Below are 24386 nucleotides of genomic sequence, written 5' to 3'. Positions count from 1 at the left end.
CTGAGATTGGTACTCTTTCTAAAAAAGTAGAGCCTGTACATTAGCGAGTGAGCACGCTTACACACTTGTGTAACGTGCTCCTTCCACGTGAGTTTAGAGTCAAGCACCAATCCCAGATTACGCACAGAGGATTCAGAACTGACCTGGACACCCCCGATATTAATGAAAGTGTTAGCTGTTAAGGGAAGTAAATTTATGTAGTAAGGAGAGCCCAGGACAATTGCTTTGGTTTTATTAACATTGAGTTTAAGCCTGTTTTGCGCAGCCCAGCCCATTATCCTCTCAGCATTAGCACTCATCTTGTTTGATAAAGAATCGAGCTCTTCGAGGTGGCATTGACTGTAAATTTGCAAGTCATCCGCATAGATAAGATGGGAAACATCGGAATCAAGGTAGAAACCGACGTCGTTGATGTACAATGCGAACATCAAGGGACCTAGGATGGAGCCCTGCGGGAAGCCGATGTTAAGACGCCGCGGAGAGGAACGCTCGCTATTGTCACCAACGACGGCCTGCTCTCTCCTAGTGAGATAGGAGTCAAACCAGCGGATGACCTGCTTAGAGAAGCCGAAGGTGGATAGCTTTCTCAGGAGCCGGACGTGACATACAGTATCAAACGCCTTGCTAAAGTCAAAGAGGAAGAGAAGCGTCACTTTCTTTTTGTTTATCCCGACCCTGACATCATCAGTTAGCTTAATTAGGCCAGACTGAGTGCTGTGGCCAGTGCGGAAGCTTGTTTGAAAGTTGTCTAGTAAGAGCCTTGATTCAAGGTATTGTGAGACTTGCCTGTGCGCCAGCCACTCCAGGGTCTTAGAGAGAAAGCAGAGAAGTGAAATCGGACGGTAGTCAGTCAGGGCTGTTGGTGAACTGACTTTGTTGAGTGCACGCACAAGCGACAATTTCCAGGCAGATGGGAAACAGGGTTCGCTCAGAGATAGGTTGAAAATATGACTTAGTAGGGGAGCGAGAACTGACAATGCTTTTGAGATGACAACCTGAGGGATTACGTCGCTTCCCCTGGCCTGAGTGTCGATATGCGATACTGCAGCCAGCACCTCCGATTCCGTTATGGTGCTGAACTCGAAATGCTCCGGGAGGTCAAGACTTTCCAGGGTGAGAAGATAATCCTCAACAGCAGGAGCTAACGGATCATTGGGGATCGAGCTGAAATGCTTGTTGAGTTCATCTGTGCTGAAACGAGATGGTGAAAGGGCCTTGCGTGGCACCATAGGGAACGGATGAAAGGGAGTTTTCATCAATGAAGGCCTTGATAAACTTGGCATCTTCAGATGAAGAAAGTTGGTCAGAGTTGAAGTTTCCCATTATGACCTTCGTGGAATAGTTGTGCATGTGGGTTGTTAGTTGGTCTATGAAGTTAGAGCTTTGGAAGAATGGAGCATGAGGTGGACGATACACAACCCCCACGAAGATAGGAGAGACTCCCTTTGTCGATATCTCACAGAAGAGATATTCAGGCTTGCCTGGCTTGCCATTCACCGTCAGATGATGAAATAACGCTAAGTGTCAATGATTTATGTATGTATAGGGCCACACCTCCTCCGTTTATGTTTCTGTCTCGTCTGTACAGTAGGTAGTCGTCCAGTGAAGGGATGGACGTTACCTTGTCGCTCAACCAGGTCTCAGTAACAGCTATTACGTGGAATGGAGAGCGACTAGATAAGAAAAGCCTGATCATCTCAATGTGACCCGTAAGCGAGTTCGCATTAAAGTGACAGACTCGTAGACCTTCGGACAGAGATACCTTAGAACCAGATGAAGACGTGGCAGATGAGCTTGATGGTGGATGTGGTGGAATGATGTGTGTATGTTGTAGCCTCAGTGTTGGACGATGTTGGCAGCGGGCGGAAACCGGGCTAAAAAAGTCTCCAGCTCGGCGTCGGTGTTGATGATGGTAGCTCGCTCGCTGTCATCGTTGCAGCGCATGTAGGGTCTTCCTTCTCTGACGAACGTTCGACAGCCCTGCCTCCTCTTAGCCTCTAGCCTAGCCCTTGTACGCAGCTTATGGACGTCCGAGGGGAGCAGCTCGTTGATGTTTAAGAGCCCTTGATGGTCAGGACTCAGAGCTTTAGCCTCCTCCAGCAAGGTAGCGTCCAATTCGCTAGTGTGTAGCTTGCGTTTCCGGGCTTTGGCGATGACGATCGAGCGTGCAAGCGCACTTGAAGATAGGGTAACGGCTAGTGGTGGCAGTCTGCCGTCACCCCTGGCGGAGCTGTTTGTAGCATCAAGCGTCCCCATGATCCTGGCGGATGCTACGTCTCTTCTGAGGACCATGGGGTCAAGCGCGTTCACAACTGAGAAAGCGAGGAGGTGCAGCAAGGTTTCACGGGTATAGTGCAAACCCGTGACAACGACCACACAGTTCGAGGTCTGCTACTCTTGACCTTAGCCAATTCACTGCGTAGGCTGCAAATCTCCGCAGTGTTGGGCACAGTGCTGCCGTTGTCCTGCTGCATTGTCGGGCTCCTCGATGACAGATCTTGGATTTGTGCCTGCAGCTCGGTGATAGTGGACTCATCATTGTGTATGCGAGTTTTGAGTGCAGGCAGCTCAGCGAGGGCCTCAAGTCGCTTCTCCAGCGGGCCAAGACGTTGCTCAATTTTAGAAATCCTCTCCAACACGATGTTCTGGGTCTTGAGGGCCTCCGTTTGAGCATTACGTATATCGTCCAGTGCTCCGCGAATGTCCCTCAACGCGGCCTCAACGGACGGCGTAGGTGTTGTTACTCCGTCCGAGCGAGTCGGTGAGGGATTTCTCGATGTGTTGGCTGATGGTGGTGCCGACCTCGTCTTCTTATTCACCAGCTGCAGTTGTGTGGAAGTATTCTTACCTGCTGCTGCTGTTGCAGTTACTCCCGTTGCTCATGTTGTTGCAGAGGTGGATTTAGACCTTAGCTAGGCACCCTTGGCGTTGACGTGGTAGTACAGACCACAAAATTCACACTTTTTGGGGTCTTTGTGCTGTATGGGTTGTTTACAACTGCTGCATGGTTGAAAAGGCATTTCTACACTCTTCTTGCCGTTTGCACTCATTTTTCGTCGATAACTTACTCGATCAGTGTTAAGACGCCTTGAAAGTTCTCCCACGATGCAGCAGATGTCGCCACGATGGTGATTGCGGAGAGAAAGAGACGCCGTGCAAGTGAGAAAACAAGCCAAGCCAAGCCAAGCAGATTTGTAGGTTAGGAGCCGTGCAGAAAGTTTGCAGTAGAAAAGATGACCGAGAAAAATTGCAGCCTTCGGCGATTTATGTATCGTCGTGACGGTTGCAAAAAGGAGCGTGCAACTATCTACAAAAGAAGAAGCCCGAAGGCAAGAAACAGCAGAAAAGCAGTACAAAAAAGGACGGATCAGCAGAGCTGTCAACTGTACTCACGAGAGAGAGAGAGAGAGAGAGAGAGAGAGAGAGAGAGAGAGAGAAAGGGAGAGAGAGAGAGAGAGAGAGAGAGAGAGAGAGAGAGAGAGACCAAATCAGTGTGCTGGCCCAATATACCCTCAAATGAATCGAAAAATTTTCAGACATGAAGTGCCCTCAGAGCAAAGTTATAGCCATATCAACAATTGCGATTTTTTAAATGTTTGCCTTTAATGCTCTCTTTCTAAGGCATGTTACAAGCAATTTATATAAAAATTAGTCAGCACTTGTTTCGCAATATTTCTGTGGAATTTACAAAAATCTGTTTTTAATCTATAAGCTTGTTTCACGTAGCTACATAAGAATTTTAGCTATATGAGCCTATTTACTCAGCTTTGGCATAGCCAATTTCGGGATTTGAAGGATGACAGTGTTTCTTATGTTAAAAGCTTCGAGCATGTTAAATTTGATATTGAGATAGACCTTACAATAGAAGTTACATGATTTTTAAGAAAATTAGTTGTAATATAGCACATGAATGATAAAATTTCTTCTGAACAACAAGTTACTTTCTGTAGTTCAAGCCACAGATTCTATAAATAGTATTAATTTAAGAATAGATTCTTTTGAACTAACCCTGCTACAGTTGCGTATCCAGCGACAGGTTGAGCAGCAGCTGCTGCAGCTCCATAAGCTCGAGCGGCAACTGCTGTATAAGTAGCAGCAGCTGCATAAGTTGCTTGTTGAGCTGTTGAAAGTGGCGTTTTTAGAAGAGGCGAAGACGCTGCTGCTGCTGCCGCTGCGGCCTACAATTAAAAAACATGATTTAGATGTCTAGACTCACAGATTGTCACAGATGTACACGTCTACGACGCGAGCGGTCAAGACAAGTCAACAATAAGAATCCGTCGAGTCGTACTACGATGCATAGTATGCGCTTGCATGTATTCCTGACTCCCAAAAAATTTTTCAGGGCGATCCCATCGCTTGGCTTTAAGTTATAGTTAATCAAATTTGGGGTTTTAAGCAATTTCTGCATTTTTATCCTATTTTTAATGATCGTAGCTATTTAGGGACGCATTTTTCATTAAAACCACTTGGAGAACTTTTTTTGTAAAATTTTCGAAATTTATTAATAAAAATACTGAAAGTCACACACACACACACACACACATATTTATGTTACAAAAGAAAACGAAAAGCGCTCCCTGGTGGAATAAGTCGCTAAAGAAACAAAGGAAGAAAGTGAGGAGACTGCTTACCGGTATCAACACATGAAAACTAAAGAAGATGAGCGGCTGCACAAACAGGAGCAGAGGAAAATACAAGTAATTGAAAAGTCAAGTGTAATGGGTTAGAGGCGATACTGCAATAGTCGAAGCGCGATGTCAGAGACGACAAGGCTGTTCAGTGTTCTGCAACATCCAAAGAGGTCCCTGATTGACTCGATCAAACTAGAATCAAGGAAATGGAATAATAGCGGACAGGAAACAGCAGAGGGTTTGATGAGAGCCCATTTATCAGACTTTAGAGAGGGGACCGAGCCGGAGGCCCACCAGCTCTCTGCCCGAGGATAGGACTGAAAACTAGCAAAATGGATCATTGACAAAGTAAGAATAAGGTAGACAATAAGTACAATCAAATCCTATAAAGCTGCAGGTCCGGATGGTACTTTTTAAGCGTTGCTACAGCAGGGCATTAACATTCTTATACCGACCCTGGAAAAATTGTACCGTTATTGCCTGACACTTGGGTATGTACCGGATGAATGAGGACTGGCAAGTGTCGCGTTTTTGCCTAAACCAGGCAAAGCGTAACACACAATTGCGAAAGACTTTAGGCCAATTAGTCTGACCCCGTTTTTACTCAAAAACTTCGGGTTAATCCTAGCAAGGTCAACGTCATGCTGTGCACAAACAGGTACCAGACCAGGCCTGTGAACGGGCTCCAATTTCAAGGATTCTCGATGAAACTGGTCGCTGAGGTAAAGTACCTGGGGGTAGACTTAACACATGAGAGCGAAATGTGAAAGGTAAAATGGCTATATGATTTCATTATTAAACCAAGGCTTGCACATGGAGCAATCGTCTGTGCACATAAATGTGAGTTGAAAACTCATATAAGGGCACAAGATAGAGTACGAATAATGATATAGACTCTCGGAGGCAACAAACTGCATGTACTTTAAGGATGAGGCGCTGCTGGAATGAGATAAGCCACTCATAACGGAAAGAGGTTGCAACAGAATAACGAAACGTATATTTTTCTCAAAATCGTTCTCAATCTTCACCCTAGACAGAGAGGGATGGCAAGGAGGATCACACGAGCTGTTGGAGGCAAGCATAGTGTGGTACACGGACGGCTCAAAAAACAAAAGTGGAGTGGGGGCAGGGGCATGGGGAAAGGAAAGGGGCGATTTACAAGGGATTGTGCGCTCGCTCAACTACTATGCCACAGTCTTCCAGGACCAAGTAAGAGCCATCGCAGAGGCAGCAAACTGCCTTCTGGAAAAAGGCATAGGACACAGAAGTCACTTTCTGTTCTGATAGCAGGGCTGCTCGGATGGCGCTGGACAGTGTCAGAGTTACCTCGAAAGAGGTTCTAAGCTGCAGACAGACGCTGAAGTCACTAGAAAATCGCAATGTCGTGAAACTAATGTGGGTGCCAGGGAACTTCGGCGTAGTGGGCAACGAAAAAGCGGACAGGCTAGCAGACAGAGGCACCGATGGCCTCCGAGCTAAAAGGTGCGCTGTTACCGTACCTGCCTGCGAAATAAACAGGGCCATGCAAGATTGACTCAATATAGAACTAAACATAAAATAGCATGTTGCCAATGGTCTCAGACAAGCCAAAGATATTTTAGGCGACAGTCCACCAGCGGAATGGCTTACGACCATAAGAAGACTTAGCAGAAATAGACTAAGACTGACTCTGGTCGAGGAGTTCAGCCGAGGTGGTTGCTCCCTTGTAACGATAGGACTTTCCCCCGGATTTTGAATAATCAGTTAAATCCAGGATTCGGATAGGGGAAAGGGATAATAATAAGTCAGTTTGTATACTTAAATAATTATAGTACTGCATATTTCGTAACAAAACAATAGTTTGAGGGTTTAGATGTTAAATCCCGTCTGAAACAGAAATCAAGTATGCGAATTATTAAGAATATTTCGCCTTTACAATCAGAATTGTATAAGCTAACGCGGTTAACAAGATACTAGCTAGGTTACGCAATTACGGTAAAATAACGATTATACGATTGCGGCATCGGTGTATCGGGTCGGTATCGGTATTACTGAACGGTGACGGTTTTTGAGGTTAGGATTTCATTCGGGTACGGCGGCGTCGTGTGCGCACGTTATACGGTATTTTGAAGTTATACTTCGGACTCGTAGAGTCGTGATCGCACGGCTCTACGGATCCTCGACGCTCGTCTTGTTCTTCCCTTTGTCCTAAGAGCACACAGTGACAAAGGAAGTCGTGAGATGTCGGCGTAAAGATGGTTCCGGAGGTTAGAGGTTAACCTCAAATTCACCAGGACGTGAGCGCACGATCTGGTGAGTCGTCGGTGAGTGTATTGCTACTTCCTTAACCCTGTGTGCTCACAGTGGCAGAAGGGGCAGCAATACATAAGGATGTAGGCTAAAGGGTTTTCGGCGACTCTGGGTATCGTCCACGTGTGTTCACGTGGTCGAGGCTCGGTGCCGTTCGGGTGTACCGGATTATTTCGTGTGCTCATGTAAAGACCGTATTTGGTATAAATGCGGGCTGCGCGAGTTCACAAATAATTATTTAGTTCGCGGAAACTAGCATAAGCTCGGGAGCTTTATTGTTACTAGGGAGTACTAGGGTTGAATGAATAATACTGAATGTCTGGGTGTATAATTTGTCTGTCTTTAAGCACGAGTGGACGCGTGCGCGGACAGTACGGCGCGGACTCTCTAATGCACTGTTGTTGTCTGGAGATGGGACCGGCGCGGACTTACTTGTGCGCGGACACTCTTGTGCGTGGACGGTGTATTGTCTGCTCTTGATGGTTTCGTTCGGACTTCGATGTATCCGAGTTCTCTATCGTAGTGCTATCTCTCTTACCTTTGTGATTTCGATGATGATTTAGTAGGAGCTATTGACTTTCTATTTGAGGATATGATTTATGGTGGTTTCAATTAATTTATTACTCGCTGAATTTGTATTTTGTATTATTTGTTATTGATTTATTTTTAATTGACCCAGAGCACTTCACAGACGTTTGATGTTCGACATTTATCTAATAGTTTCGTTGATAGTATCGTATTTAAAATATGTAGTGTAAAGACTTACAATTATAATCTTAGTAGGTACGCAGGATTTTTCTACGATCCGTACGTGGCCAATACTGATTGAGTTACTCTACACGATTACTCGTGGCAATAAAATATGTTGATCAACTGCACTGCTAACGCCGGAGATTCCACTCGACGGACCTTAGCTTGTACTTCTCTCTACGGTGTGAGTCTGGATTCAAAGGGCTTTCCGGTGATTGTTATGCCGAGGGACGGATTTAGCACGCTCCCAAGGTGTTGGACGGATTTAGCACGCTCCAAGCACTAACACAATCAAACACCGCCGCTTCTCCTTAGAATCAACTACAACCGATAGTGAGCAAGTAACTACGCAAAAAGGTGCTGCGTGGATCGGCTCCAGGGTTTTTAAAGCCTCGGTGTCGATGCAAGCAGTTTTGTAATTTAGATGAAGAAGATCGCGGTCGCCCAATCAGCACCGGCCACACAGGATCGTCGCGTATGTCTTGCAATCGTGTTTCGCGCGCGAGGAGTGCTGACGCGAAGGTCAGAGCACTCGCTCCGATTTTCTGCGCTCGGTAGTGTATTGTCGCAATCGGTACAGCTCTCGTTGGTTTGTGTGTATGTGGATGCCGTCTATTAGGCGTTATACGCATTCGTACTATAGGTATATAAACGTGGGACATTACACCTCCCCCCCCAGAATATTGCCGCCCACGGCAATGGAGCCGGCGCAAAAAAATAAAAAAAAAGTGTCCCATGTTTATCATTCCGGACAATTTGGTGAGTACAATTTATTTTATACAATAATTTTTAACACTATGTTTCGCTAGTAGAGAATGAATATAACTTACGAAAATAAAGTCTACATGTAGTGTAATAGATCTAAGATATGGCTTTATGACAAAAGTTTTCTATATATGAATTATTAAGATCTTCTTTTTAACTTACAAATCCTACACTCATACGGAATTCTATGAACGCACTCACCGTTCGCCCAGTTAGTACGACAAACAACGCAGAGTATCCAGTTTGTGGTGTGATGTTCAATTCCCTGGTACCAGCAGTCCTCTCTGCAACCCGTACAGCTTGTGAATAGTGGTGGCTGCGGAGATGATGGATGTTTAGTAGTAATTTTTAGTCTTTGTAGAGGGACTCTTGGTCTGGAGTTTTGGGCTTCTTCCTTTAGTTTTCTTCTCTGCTCTCGCTTCCTTATTCTATCTTTCTCTCTTTTTCTTTCTTTTTCTTCTTCTGTTTCAGTATTATTATGCGTTTTCTTAGCTTTTCCTTTCTTATCTTTCTTTTGCGATTTTGTTTTATTAATTTTTGTTTTCGGTTGTCCTTCCTCAATTCCCCTATTCGCTGGACTTTTCCAGAACCAGGTTATCCAGTAAATTAAAACGTCGGTTGATATGAATAACTGTTGCTGATTGGGGACTAATATGTAGCGGTTTTCAATTTTTGCCTTCTTTAATTTAGGCTCTTCTTCCCGGGTCTGATATTGTAGCACACTATGTTTGTTTCTCTTCTTTGCTGGCTGTTCTGAATTAATGGTCAAGCTTGGGGGACACAGCTGATTCACGGTTTCTCGCGACTCGTTTCCTTCCGCGCTCACAGCAGTAAGTGTGCGTGCGCGCGGACTTGCGTTATTGTCCCACTCCGTGACGTCTAATGGTCGCACTTGTACGCGCGGACTCGGCGGGCTTAACGGACTCGCCGTCTCTCGCGACTCGTCCCCCTCCGCCGGCTCTGCTGCGTACACATGAGCGCGCGGACGCGGCGGGCTCGGCGGACTCGGCGGACTCGGCAGGCTCGGCGGACTCAGCGGACTCGGCGGACTCGGCGGACTGTCCCCCTCCGCGCGCTCCTCCGCTGTTGTGTGTGCGCGCGGACTCGGATGGCTCGGCGGATTCGGCGGACTGTCGCTCTCCCGCGACTCGTCCCCCTCCGCGCGCGCATCCGATGGTGCATGTGCGCGCGGACTCGGCGGTCTCGCTAATCCGTCTTGCAACACTCGTCCTTTTACTATTTCACTTTCACTTAACACACTTTTATGGTTTAATTTAGAATGCGCCCACTCCTTCCAATATCGTTCTTCTGCTCTTTCCACAAATAATTGAGCCCTTTTTAGCTGTTCAAGGGCTCCAAGTAACACTTTTTCTGCGACTTGGACTGTTTCCATTTTTCTAACACTTGTCGTGGCTGTGTACAATTTCACACTGTTCCTCGTGGCATACGCGATGAACCGCGAGTGCATTTCTGCTGAGTCTATCATTTTTGCTGAGCGCTGCATTTTGAAGTTCGATGCACTATCGATGTGACCTCGCGATGGTTTGCCAGTATCATAGTGCTGAACTTTTCTTTTTATTTCTCAAATCTTGAGATGGCAGCACGTCCTGGTTTATCGACCCTTGTTTTATATGTATTTATTTTCCTGTGTATGTATATATATGTGTGCTTATACTAGTCACGTGCAGGTGCGTACAGTTGTAAATTTAACTTGATGAATATTAAATCTAGTATATTTTATTATTACCTATTGTCTCTATCAATATCGATAATTATTGTATTGGTCAATATTATGCATAATTAACAATTTATCAACAATTGTTTACAACTCGTAAACTATTAAAAATTTTTGATTTTTAGTACTTTACCGCGCTATAGGGGTTCAAAATGTGTTCAAAAACGAAAGTTGCAAATCATTGTTTATAAGCTTATTGTCAACCAGAACAGCGTCAGAAACAGTGTCCTCCACATTTTTAATGGCACACTGAAAAGATGAATTTTTGATTGTTATTAACTGCTTTATCTATAAAATTTTTCTAATTTATCCTTATGTTTAACAATTAGTTTTCCATTTGATGATTCTACTATCACGTTGTTGTTTTCTCTAATTTCTTTCACTATGAATTCTCCATTATAATATTTATCTAATTTCCCATATCTTGGTTCTTTTAATACTCTGACTTCATCGCCGACCTCTATTTTCAGAGGTCTAGCCTTTTTGTCGTAATACTTTTTGTTTTTAATTTTTGAATCTACTAGATTGCTCCTTGCTATTCTTTGCATTTCTTTTAAACATTCTGTTAGTTCTTGTACGTAATCATTGTAAGTTTCAAGCTCGAACTCATCCGGCAATCGGTGTGGTGCTCTCGCTGGACGCCCATACACTAGCTCAAACGGTGTGAAGCCGGTTGAAGCATGTATTGATGTATTATACTCGTGCATGGCGAAAGGAATAACCTTGTCCCAATCCTGTTTGCTAGATGCTTTATTCCTTAAGAAATCCGCTAGGACAGCGTGACTCCTCTCTAACGATCCGTTCGACTGCGGATGGTATGCGGTTGTAGTATTTAGCTTAAACTGATAAATTTCGGACAACTCTAATAGTAATTTGTTTTGGAAGCTTTTACCTCTGTCACTTAATATTATGCGAGGTACTCCATGTTGGGCAAACAAGTATCTCGTTAAAGCATCTGCAATGGTGATGGCTTTTATATTTGGGATGGGTACAGCAATACAGAATTTAGAAAACTGACATTGCATAGTGAGGATATGCATATTTCCTTCGGTTGTTTTACACAGCGGTCCCACCGTGTCGATAGCTACTTTATGAAAAACTTCCGAAGGCGTATCAGTAATAACCATAGGTTCCCTGGTTTTTATCCGAACCAATTTTTGTTCTTGACATATTTCACATTTACGGACAAATTCCTGTACGTCCTCCTTCATTCCCTTCCACTGATACCTTTCTCGTATACGTCTGTACGTCTTGCCCATCCCTCTATGTCCTCCAAACAGACTGTTGTGATAGTCCTGTAGCACGGTTAACCGGTACTCTGGAGCCAACACTTTGCACGTTCCGTAGCAGAATGTTATTGCTATTTTAACATTTTTAAAGGAATCTTTGAATGTTTGCACTAAAACTCTTCTAGGAAGTTTATCCGTGAGTTCGCCTGTTCTAGCTATCCTAAACGATCGTAGTTTCTTTTCAGTTATAAGTGCTTTTAGTGTGTTCAAGCACTTTAGCAAATTACTAGGTTTAACTTCGTCTCCAACTTTTTCAGTTACTACAAGGCTAAATACATATCTCTTACGATTGATTGTTATTATAACGTCTCCCACGTCGGCCTTAGCCTTCATCAGATCGTCTCGATAAATGGCCTCTATATCGGTAAGCAGTCTATTAGTGCTTGTGGACAGATTTAGGTCTTTAGGCACAAAGTGAACTATGTTGTCCTTTAAATACGTCACACACTCTCTCGTGCTTAATAATCTCAAAATAGTACCGTCAACAATTGGTTCCCCTATATTGAGCAACGGTGCTGTGGCTGGAAATTGTTTATCGGTGTCGATCGTGGTTGACCCAATGTTCGACACAAGCGTGGGACGTCCTCCGTCTTCCGTGGATTTTAGATTTTCCGTAATATCAGGTTGTCTTAGTTTCTCGTCGTCTTCTGTTAGTTTATTCGGCTGGTTCTGGTGAACGAATTTTTCCTCCTCGGATTCTTCTTCACTGTCCTCCTGCTCTATTGTTGATAGATTCTTCCATGAAGGTACTTCCGTCATTTCTCCATGCCAAGCCGTGGAGCAGGCATTAGTTACTTTTAGAGGGGACTTAGCACGAATTGGACTTGCATACTTGTGTGCATACTCAAGCATCCATTCCCTTACTGCGCCGCTTGGTATTGAATGATTTTTATTGAGTTTAACCAAGTCTTCTGGAAATCCATCCGCTGGGTTTGACGGTGACGGTGAAAGGGACTTAGCCTTCCGTTCTGGCACTAAGCTAGACGCATTCTCGATATTCCACTCTTCATCTGTAAGATCTTCTCCAGCTGAGCTGTCCTGCACTACCGTTTCTGGGTGTTGTTCCATATAGTTGTCCCAACAAAGTGAGGACTTCTGGTTAAAAGTTGTTTCTTGGACTCTCTCCTCTATCGAACCCAGATCCTCTGCGCTCATCTCTAGGGCCCCTCTTGCATTCTCGATACAAGACAGCTCGTCCAACTCTTGTTCATTATGTACTTGTCCCGGTACAGACCTTCTCATGGTTGAGTGTAACTGCGGTTTCATTAATTCACCCTCGCTACTAGATGACGATGAGTCCTTCATAGGTGTTTTTAGAATGCTTTTCGTAGTTTTTGTTTGGACTTGTGGAACGGACGTTTTTTTTCTTACCGGCTTATCTCGCAAAACCTCCTCAACTTCACTTTCTCCCAAGCTTTTACCTGAATTTGAAATTTCTTCCGAATTCATGTCGCTTTCAGACCTTAATTCATTTTCTACTAAACTTGGAAGAATCGACCTATTCCTTAACGGTATAGGGGGTGCGTCTGATGTTTCGTTACTGTGGTCCTCCGTTAGTGTGACGTCCGTGGACTGCTCTTCACTAGCGGACGAGAATTCAGTCACCTCTGGCTCCGAGAAGGCCACCGTCTTTGCGGTGTCCGCTCTTCTCTGTCTTAACCTTTTTGCAATTGTGCTTCCATCCAAATCAGCCTGTCCACCTTCCATTCCGGCTGGAATTGGTGGCGCATCTTTCCTCGAACTGGTTTTCTGTCCAGTCTTCTTTTTGCTCGTTTCTTTTGTTTCCTCCGACTTATTTTTGCTACGATTTTGTCTAACTAACGATGTCTTTGTTGGTCTCGGCCTAATCGGCATTACTCGCGCCTCCTCCCCCTGGTTTTTACTATCTTCATTTTTACCTTCATTGCCTAAATTTTCTTGATCGTGCTTATCAACGGGATTTCTAGACAACGCGTCCGCATTAATGTTTAATCGTCCAGGTTTGTACTTAAAAGTGTAGTAGTAATTTCGCAAGCGCATTCTCCATCTATTGAGCCGACTAACTGGGTCTTTAAGGGAGTCCATCCAGGTCAGGGGTTCATGATCTCCGAACACAGTAAAATGCCGGCCATACAGGTAATGTCTAAAATAGTCTACAGCTTCCACCATAGCCAGGCATTCTTTTTCGGTTGTTGAATAGTTTTTCTCTGCTTTATTAAGAGAACGGGACATGTAGGCTACAGGGTGGTCTTCTCCTGGTTCACCTTGGCTAAGGACTGCTCCTATGGCTCCATCACTGGCGTCAGTAGTCAATATAAAAGGCTTTTCGACGTCCACTGATACTAAAACAGGCGCCTCACATAGGGCCTGTTTCAATACTTCGAAACTCGAGTCTTGGTCAGAAGCCCACTCCCACTTCTTGTTCTTCTGTAAAAGTGAATTAAGAGGTCGGGCTTTGTCTGCAAAATTTTTAATAAAACGTCGGTAGTATCCTGCTAGTCCAAGGAATTGACGGACCTCCGTTTGGTTTGTCGGTTTCGGGAAGTTTTTAACTGCCGAAATTTTACTTGGATCTGGCCTTACTCCATAGCAATCAATTATGTGGCCTAAATATATTATTTCTGGAGTTAAAAATTGACATTTATCTATTTGCAAGCGTAACCCTGCATCGGACAACCGGTCAAACACTTTATAAATTTTCTCCTCATGCTCTTCTAAGGTATTTGCATAAATCACTATATCATCTAGAAAAACGTACATTTCTACTCCTTGTAAGCCCGATAAAACGCAGTCCATTAAACGCTGGAATGTTGGGGGCGCATTAGCCAATCCGAATGGCATACACACATACTCGAAATGACCATACTTGGTGTTAAAGGCAGTTTTTTGAATATCCTCCGGTTCTAGTTCTATCTGATGGAAGCCCATAGCTAAATCGAAAACCGAAAAGTACTTTGCGCTTCCTATCTGCTCCAGAATCTCTACGATGTTAGGCAATGGGTACGCATCTTTTATTGTTTTTGCATTCAATTTGCGATAATCAATCACTAACCTGTATTTCCTTTTACCGTCCGGTCCTGGTTTCTTTGGAACAATTCTACACGGACTGCAAAATGGACTGTTTGAACGTCTGATGACTCGAGCGTCCAGGAGTTTCTGTAACTGACTGAACAACTCCTCTTCTTGTCCTGTTGGTCCTCTTTTATATTTTACTCGGACTGGCTCCTCATCCGTCGTCCGGATCTTATGTCTCACACAAGATGTCCTAGGTGCTGGATCTCCAGGTAGATAAAACAAATGTGAATATTTCTTCACTATTCGTTGTATCTGTCTCAATTCGTGTCTCTTATGATACGTTTTTCTAACCTTTTCCATAATAAAATTTATTCTTTCTTCCGAATTTTTCGGAGCTTCGCCTTCCAGTGGAAAGTCCAGGAAGTCATCATCTTCACTTAAATCGAATTCTTCAAGATGTTGCGGCGAGATTTCGATTTCTACTGGGTCTTCTCTGGTATTTATGGCCATTGCATAACAGTAACCGTTTTCATTCATTACTGCAGCTTCCCCAATGTATACTCCCGGGACGGTCTTGATCAGCCTTAAGTAAGCCTGCCCTTGTACTGAATCTTCTGTAGCGGGTATTCTCACGGGAACCTTGGCTCTAGCTGGTAGCTTGAAAACTGTATTAGCTTTCAATTTGAATCCGTTTGGATTGTACGGTCTGGTCGGCAAGTCCTGAACTTTAGGATCGATGGCTTCGGACTCATACGGAAATTCGTACTCTTCTACGGCCGTCTCTTTACCTTCCGAAGATTGTCCTTCAACATTTATTTGGCCATATTTTATGTCCACGTCCTCCTGATTTTCGGGGAAATGCTTATGTACAAAAGGCACTGGTGTTATTGGTTGGCTTTCGGTGATTAGGACCTCATCGCCGAACTGAATATTCACTTTCTCTCCGTAGAGAAACGGATTGCCTAATATAATGTCCTCATGTAAAGGTATACTTGAGGGTAACACATGAAAGATGTGTTTCTTACCCATAACAGTTAGTTTTACTGTTCCTAAGGTGTCGAATCCTTTGGGTGCTATTCCCATGATGTTTATAAAGTTATCATGTTCTATGACTACTTCTGGTCGTAATGAGTCATGTTTAACTACATTTACCTCAGCTCCGGTATCTATGATGCACAGAGCTTCTGGTACCGTTAGTTGTTCGATTTCCAATTTTACTGTTGGAGTTCTCTTGACTCTCGTCGTGAGTCGTATAATCTGTGTTGGCCTTCTGCTGTCTGATTTGGCCTCGGGCTCGCTGGACGCTGTTGCTGTGTCGATGAGCCCGTCGCCGCATCCTTCCGACGAGCTTCCTCCCAGTTTAAATGAATTTTATCTCCCCGATACGGTGACGCTGATCGGTTCCTATCACCCTTGAATTCCATCGCCTTGCCTTCCATTGATATCCATGGCTGTTGGTATCCATATCCTTGCATTTGTCCTTGCATAGGATGTTGCATATATGGATTACTGTATGGAAAAGCAAAAGGGGTATTCCCCGGAGGGTAATAGTAAAACGGCGGAGGAGGCATATACGGGTATGGTCCCATCGGTGGATAAGGATGTCCATACTGTCCGTGGTCCACAGTCCCAGGAGGGTATCCTCGTGCTGGAGACACTGATCTGCTTCTCGACTGGGTTTGTGGCCGTTTCAATATACTTATTGGACCCATGGGTTCGGGTGCTGGCGTGTATCTCAATTGAGGTGGAGCATTTATTCTCCCATTCTCAATCACGGTTTTTGGAAAGTATGTATCATTCGCGTTGTATGCGTGAGCAATTTCGTCTCTTCTGTGTGTTGCCTCATGGAAATTTACTCTCTTCGTTACAGTTTCTACTGCGTCCTCATAATTTTTATCTGCGATGTTCGTTGGTTGAACAAAGTCTGGAATATTTTCTCTTTCTCTCGGTCTCTGATCAGGGTTGCAATAAACATAGTGTACTCGGGGATACACGTAATTGTCACCTGTCATTTTTATCCTGGCTTTCTCATAATTGAGGGCTGAATTGTAGGCTGCTTGTAAGGTTTGCGGAGCCGAGTCCACCAGACCTGTCCTCCAGCCGTCCGGTAACCCATTAGCAAAGGACTCCAGCGCTAGCAACTCGAGGTGCGGCCTTTGGTCCACAGCTGCTTGTGCTTCTGTCAATCCTTCTTTCACGGCTGTGACAGCTGAATTTATCAATACATTCAAACGTCCGTAAAATTGCCGAACGTTTTCTCCCTTCCTCATTGTGGCTGATTGAATTTCATTCAAATAATGACCGTATGATTTGTTAGGAGCTAAGCTTTCTTTTAGGTGCTTTTTGAGATCTGATAATGTGGTAAACGTGTGGCCTTCTAACATTTGCCTTGCTCTACCTCTCAATTTTGAAATTACTAACCTTAAATACTGTGGCTCTTGTTCTCGTGGAAGTAGCGTAAATCCGTTATCCACGTCCTGAAGAAACTCTTTAAGATGCATATTAGTTCCGTCATATTCGGGTATGTGCATGACCGCTCTAGCTATATTTTGAGTCTGACTTGCCTCCATGACACCACGGGACACGTCCAACATTTGACGATCACGTTCCGCCTGCTGGACACGATAAAACTGGTCCAACGCCTTAATTCTAGCTTGCACGTCCTCAATAGCGAGAATCTGCTCTCTAGTTTGATTTAAATCGATCGACATTTTCGTATTTTACTTTTTATAGGTTTCAAAAGAAAAACTTCTAAAATAAATCTAATCTAAAGACTTCTCGAAGAAATTCTAGAAATTGTTACTCTAGTAACAATGGCTAGTTCCCCACCAGGGATGCCATTTAGTAAAGACCGTATTTGGTATAAATGCGGGCTGCGCGAGTTCACAAATAATTATTTAGTTCGCGGAAACTAGCATAAGCTCGGGAGCTTTATTGTTACTAGGGAGTACTAGGGTTGAATGAATAATACTGAATGTCTGGGTGTATAATTTGTCTGTCTTTAAGCACGAGTGGACGCGTGCGCGGACAGTACGGCGCGGACTCTCTAATGCACTGTTGTTGTCTGGAGATGGGACCGGCGCGGACTTACTTGTGCGCGGACACTCTTGTGCGTGGACGGTGTATTGTCTGCTCTTGATGGTTTCGTTCGGACTTCGATGTATCCGAGTTCTCTATCGTAGTGCTATCTCTCTTACCTTTGTGATTTCGATGATGATTTAGTAGGAGCTATTGACTTTCTATTTGAGGATATGATTTATGGTGGTTTCAATTAATTTATTACTCGCTGAATTTGTATTTTGTATTATTTGTTATTGATTTATTTTTAATTGACCCAGAGCACTTCACAGACGTTTGATGTTCGACATTTATCTAATAGTTTCGTTGATAGTATCGTATTTAAAATATGTAGTGTAAAGACTTACAATTATAATCTTAGTAGGTACGCAGGATTTTTCTACGATCCGTACGTGGCCAATACTGATTGAGTTACTCTACACGATTACTCGTGGCAATAAAATATGTTGATCAACTGCACTGCTAACGCCGGAGATTCCACTCGACGGACCTTAGCTTGTACTTCTCTCTACGGTGTGAGTCTGGATTCAAAGGGCTTTCCGGTGATTGTTATGCCGAGGGACGGATTTAGCACGCTCCCAAGGTGTTGGACGGATTTAGCACGCTCCAAGCACTAACACAATCAAACACCGCCGCTTCTCCTTAGAATCAACTACAACCGATAGTGAGCAAGTAACTACGCAAAAAGGTGCTGCGTGGATCGGCTCCAGGGTTTTTAAAGCCTCGGTGTCGATGCAAGCAGTTTTGTAATTTAGATGAAGAAGATCGCGGTCGCCCAATCAGCACCGGCCACACAGGATCGTCGCGTATGTCTTGCAATCGTGTTTCGCGCGCGAGGAGTGCTGACGCGAAGGTCAGAGCACTCGCTCCGATTTTCTGCGCTCGGTAGTGTATTGTCGCAATCGGTACAGCTCTCGTTGGTTTGTGTGTATGTGGATGCCGTCTATTAGGCGTTATACGCATTCGTACTATAGGTATATAAACGTGGGACATTACACTCACGACAATAATCCGGGATTCGGGCTTTGGTGCTGCTAACTAGTCGTCCCGTGAGCTCACGAGACGATTTCGTCGTCGAGGGTCTATCTCTGGCTCTTATTGTGTGTTCACGGTACTGCCTGGATCGGAAGCTCAAGTAGAACTGCCCGTTGCGCCACGCGGTCGGCCTTATAAAGCCGCGCGGCGCGTATGTGTATAGGTGCGTTCGCGGCGCTCCGCATGCGCCGCTTTCGCAGCCTGCTAAGTCGCTTGTCGGCCGCCGCGGTCCGCTCTCGTGCGGACTCTCCTTTCGCTTGTTGCGCACACGCGCTCGCCTCGCGTGCAGTCAATTTCGGCCGCCTTCACGTATATTTATATGCGAGACTTGTGTCTCGTCACACCCTAATAATTTATAAGTTTAAATTTTGTATTTTCAAGCCGTGGTGGCTGAAGTGTTGTCAAGTATTTCAAAGGTTCTCAAAATATACTTTTATATCAAACATACAACTGTTAGAGTTTCGTTTACATATTTCTAAAACTAGCGCGCCCCAGGCGGCCTTACGGCCACGGTGGCTTGCCGCCTTGCATCGCGATGCGATGCAAGGCGCGCAAAACGCTTCGTACTTTGCGTGTAAGGCACGACCGCTAGCGCTCGCGTAGCGTGTCACACCGAAATTGTTAATCAATAATATGTACCAAAAATCGTTTCTAGGGTTGTTGTTTATGTATAAGCGTTTTGAAAAATTTTTTGTCACGGTAAAAAGTTGTGTTTTTAAAATATCTACAACTTGTACATTTAAGGTTTTTATGTATAATGTATAGCCTCAAAGTTTTATGATACTGGTTTATTGCTATAAAAAATCGATTTTGGCCTGTTAACTGAAATCAAAAGCATTTTCACGTTTAAGTGTAAATAGGAAAAAGTTGTATTTTTTCGAGATCTGTACTAACTTTTCTGTATATTTTAGAGAATGCATAGAATTCGAGTTAGAGCCAAAAAACCGTTTTTAGCGATTTTTGGATGTGACCGCATTCTGCGTATACATGCAGGATCAAGCCCAAAATAAATTTGGCACCTCACTATTATTAGACTTCGCACATAAATTTTTAGCCCGATTGATAAAAGTCTCTTAGAGATAATCGTGTAACACCAAAATTCTTATTAAAAAAACACGCAAAAATTGAACAAATTGTGCCCGCATTTTTAAAAAACATAGACGATCGAAATAAAAAAAAAATAGTTTTTAGGTTTGTGCAAGAGGAGACTCTTCCCGAAATTTCAGCCCGATCGGTCGAAAATCGTGTGAGATATCGCATCTCACACATTTTTCGATGACAAAACTATAAGGCACTTCCGTGTCGCGGTCGTGCCTAACAAACATTATTATTACTATAAATAAATATCATCACGAAGGAAGGAAGGAGTTTACTTACAAGTAAACTCAGAATTTACAGTCTCCAAAAAAACAAGTACATAAAACTTTATTAAATAATTTAAATAAATATTTAATGGTGGAAAATTGTGAATTGAACAGGCTTTGAACGGTGCCACTCAATTGCAAATAAATTTTTGGGTGAACTTGTTAAGTTGCCTGGAGGGTTGATGGACATGTCGAAGGCCTTTTGACCTACAGTCCAACGAAGCTCGTTCGTTAGTTCGGGTAGGAAGATTTTATATTGAAATACGCGCTTTTATAAATATAAAATTAGGGAACCACTCCATCTCAAGTTCAGCGAAAGCTGACTTAAAACGGATAATCGTAGGTGAGTCCTTCGGACGTAACATAATAAAAACTATACAAACAATTTTTTTTAAATTATATAGTAAAATGTTAAAATATTTCTTCGTTGGATTTGTTAACCTACAAAATATTTTGTTTAATCATTATTTATATTTATAATTTAAAATATTCCATAGATATATATATATATATATATATATATATATATATATCCGCATCAACTGAGACAGAGCTGTACGCAAAAATCCTTCTGACCTAAAAATTAAAAAAAATCATAAAAGTTAGCGTTTTTTATCTACTTTCGATTACTGAGTGGCACTTTTTTAAATTTCGACCCTAGGAAGAGCTGCACGTCCCTTAGCCTCAAAGAAAATACTGTATTACGATTGAAATGCTTATAACTTTTCACAGAAGCGGTTATTTTTAATCAGCCAGGGCTTAAATTAAAGCTCTTTTATTCTACTTTTAATTTAAAAATTTATATTGAGTGACTGTATGTTAGTTAGCGATATGTATTCTTATCAATTACGACTGTTTCTTTCCCTTCTTGATTTCCATATATATAGCTAACCAACAAACAAGGACCTAGTATAAATTTTTCAAACGAAAGTAGAATAAAAGAACTTTAATTTGAGCCCTGAATAGTTAAAAATTACTACCTGGGTCTACAGTTATGAGGATTTTAAAAAAGCAAACACGGCGCAGGCTTTTCTTTGACCCACGTATTTGAGATTATTCGTAGATATGTTCATAAGTGTAAATACTCGTAACTTTTGACCCAGGCAGTCATTTTCAGCTATTCAGGGCTTCAATTAAAGCTCTTTTGTTCTACTTTCGTGTGAAAAGTCCCTGTTTGTTGGTTAGCTATATGCATATATATATATATATATATATATATATATATATATATATATGGAAATCAAGAAGGGAAAGAAACAATTGTTAGTCGTAATTGATAAGAATACATATCGCTAACTAACAAACAGGCACTCAATATAAATTTTTAAATTAAAAGTAGAATAATAGGGCTTTAATTTAAGCCCTGGCTGATTAAAAGTAACCGCTTCTGTGAAAAGTTATAAGCATTTCAATCCTAATACAGTATTTTCTTTGAGGTTAAGGGACGTGCAGCTCTTCCTATGGTCGAAATTTAATAAAGTGCCACTCAGTAATCGAAAGTAGATAAAAAACGCTAACTTTTATGATTTATTTTTTAATTTTTAGGTCAGAAGGATTTTTGGGTACAGCTCTGTCTCAGTTGACGCGGAATGCGCCATATATATGTACTAGGGGGGTTCCCTCTGCTCGCTCCGCTCGCACACCCCCAATATCATTAATTCGACATTTATCTATATAACATAGTAGGTAATGAATTATTTATACATCTATTTTTTCCACACCACCCATGAGGTAAATAAAAAGGCGCGTTTTTCTCTCTGTTTACAATAATGTTATGTTTTATTTAACTTTATTTAAAATTTAAAATTTAGATTAATTATCTCATAGAAATTTGAATATGCTTGAATTATGTATTCTATTCGTAAATATTTAAAACTTCATCACTTTTATTCAAAATTATATGACTACATAAAAATTTCAAATGAACTCTGTATCGCCACACAGTGTACCAAAATCCAATTTTTGTGGCCAAAATTCACTCGACAAGCCAACTTGCAATCATTCTTAATGAAAAAAATCGCTAAATATTTGTACGATGATTTTCGTTAGTTTAGAACTGCCTATATTTAATAAAAGAGTACATAACCTAAAAGAAAAATAGGAAAACACATAAGACTGAATAATGTAATAATCGAAATGTTTACTAAAATATCTAAAACCGTAAGAAAAAAAAAGAAGAAAAAGAATTATATACTTCCTGATTTTGGATCTCTGAACTCTAAACTGATAAAATATAAATTTTAGATCCTTATTTTATAAAACACCAACACTTAATCGGCATTTTAGAAACTTGAAGGGATCTTAAACACCTTACAGATTATCGAACCAATGCTGTAACTTTTTCAATTTTTCTTATAGGGCATGTAACGCGTTATCAAATATAAGTAATTCTACATGAACGAAAATTATCGTAGAAGTATTTTGTAATTTTTTTTCATTAAAAATGATTGCGATTTGGCTTGTCAAGCGAATTTATAGAAATAGTCAATTAAGAACACACAGGAAACGAGGTACTCTTTATTCCCTCCAGCGACCATTTCTTTTACATCTTCTTCTTTTCCCTAGTTCTTTTTGCGGTCCCGTAAGATCTCTGCCATTAAGTGAACAAACCCTGGAAGATAAGTGCGTACTCGTGGCCTTTAGCAGATTTTGGCAAATGGCCCATGATATCTCCGGGTACCCATTGCCAAGGCCTTTAAACCACACGTTTCCCCATGAAACCTGGTGTTGCGCGCTGTTCAACTCTGCTCAGCTGACAGAGATTGCATAGCCACCTTAGGCTGCTGTGATCTGTTATGACTTTGAATTTATAACCTTCGATGTACTGGTGAAACTTGCGTATGGCGGAAAGCACTGCCAAGCATTCTCGTTTGCTGACCGTGTAATTCTTCTCTGTGGGGGTAAGTACTCTGCCGGCGAATTGGAGTACTCGGCCTTGTCCGTCTATGCACTGCGTCAACACAACGCTGTATCACTTGCATCGGTTTTTATGACAAACTGCTGATCAAAGCACGGGCAGTGCAGTACTGGAGCTATATATATATATATATATATATATATATATATATATATATATATATATATATATATATATATATATATATATATATATATATAAGTTATGTTATAATTTTAAAATACAATTCATGTGTTAAGGTAGATAATATATTAAATATAAAATGAACAACATTGGGTTACTATCGTACTTATAGTTATATTTTGTAAAAGAAAAGAACATTAATTTTAATAAGGTAAAATACATTACTAAAAGTAGATAAATTTGTTTTGTTTTTTTGGTGTGAGTATAATTTTTATCCAAAAATTTTATACAGATATTGTCATATAGATTATAACACAAATTATGGTTTGAAGTTTTAAAATTGTAATTTGGAAAAGAATTGTTAAAATTAGAAGTATTGGTATTTCAAATTTTAATTTTTATGTTATCATTTGATTGATGACATTTATATAGGTATATAGCATTATAATTGTTATTTTTAATTATATTGTAGTAATTAAAAAATAATGGTTTAATATATTTGCAGAAATTTATGAAGAAAATTTTCTAAAGATAATGTACATATGTTTGTAAAAAATACATTGTTTATTTCAATAAAGTTTTGGAAATTTTAAGTTGATTTTATGTTTTATTTTATTTTAAGTTGACGAAAATGAACATTATGTATACATTATAGGGCAAGAAAATAAGCGAATTGTTAAAAATGTAGAAACAACATTGACTGCTTGGTTTAAATTAAATGAAGACGATGATGATGTATCTGAATATTTATATCATAAAATTCCATACCATTACGTCTTTAATAAAAAAAAATGAAATAAAAAAAATGGTTTAAACTCATTATAAGTAGAATGTATTTGTATACAAAATCGTATTGAGATATGCGTGGTAAGTTTAAATTACCATTAAATGTACCGGCACACAAAATAAAAAATGATGTCTGTACAAAAAGTCAGACCCATGTATCCTTATGTTTTTCGAGTCGCTGAATTCGAATCCGGTGTCAGTTTGGCCCCATCACGTCAGGGTCAAGGTCAGTTCAAGGTCAAACTGAGAAGAAACGGTTCAAAAAAATTGAAATGCCATATATTTATGTTTTTTTGGTCGCTAAATCCGAATCCGGGGTCAGTTTGACTCGATCACGTCAGTGTCAAGGTCAGTTCGAGGTCAAATTGAGAATAAACGGTTAAAAATTGAAAATACCATATATTTATGTTTTTTTTTGTTTAAAAGAGGCAGAGGGCGACCGAGGAAAGAAGATAAAGAGAAAGACAGCGAGCAAGCAATTAGGATGAAGAATTACCTTGAGAAGGGAAACTACGGGTTTGAAGTAAGTTTCGGGAAAAACCGAAGGTGAAAAGATCTCCTGTGAAAAGTAGGAAGCAGCTGGATCAGGAAAAAAATAAAGAGAAAGAAAACAAGGAAGTAAACGGA

At 41.6% G+C, this 24386-nt stretch overlaps 1 protein-coding gene across 17 annotated transcripts in view; it reads right to left on the bottom strand.

Moving 5' to 3' along the window:
• LOC100113919 (RNA binding protein fox-1 homolog 1-like) overlaps positions 1–24386 on the bottom strand; it is a 371748-nt gene that overhangs the window by 42490 nt on the left and 304872 nt on the right. For 16 of the 17 annotated variants that reach the window (XM_032601587.1, XM_031925312.2, XM_031925313.2 and 13 more), the window contains one exon: positions 4009–4178. The exons of the other annotated variant lie outside the window; for it this stretch is intronic. In XM_032601587.1, coding sequence (XP_032457478.1) covers positions 4009–4178 — 170 coding nt within the window. The remainder of the gene's footprint in view (positions 1–4008; positions 4179–24386) is intronic. 17 annotated transcript variants of the gene reach the window in all.

This window comes from Nasonia vitripennis (assembly GCF_009193385.2).
Source record: "Nasonia vitripennis strain AsymCx chromosome 2 unlocalized genomic scaffold, Nvit_psr_1.1 chr2_random0009, whole genome shotgun sequence".
Taxonomy (NCBI): domain Eukaryota; kingdom Metazoa; phylum Arthropoda; class Insecta; order Hymenoptera; family Pteromalidae; genus Nasonia; species Nasonia vitripennis.
The sequence above is the reverse complement of the archived record's forward strand: the minus strand, read 5'-3'. Positions and strand labels throughout refer to the sequence as shown.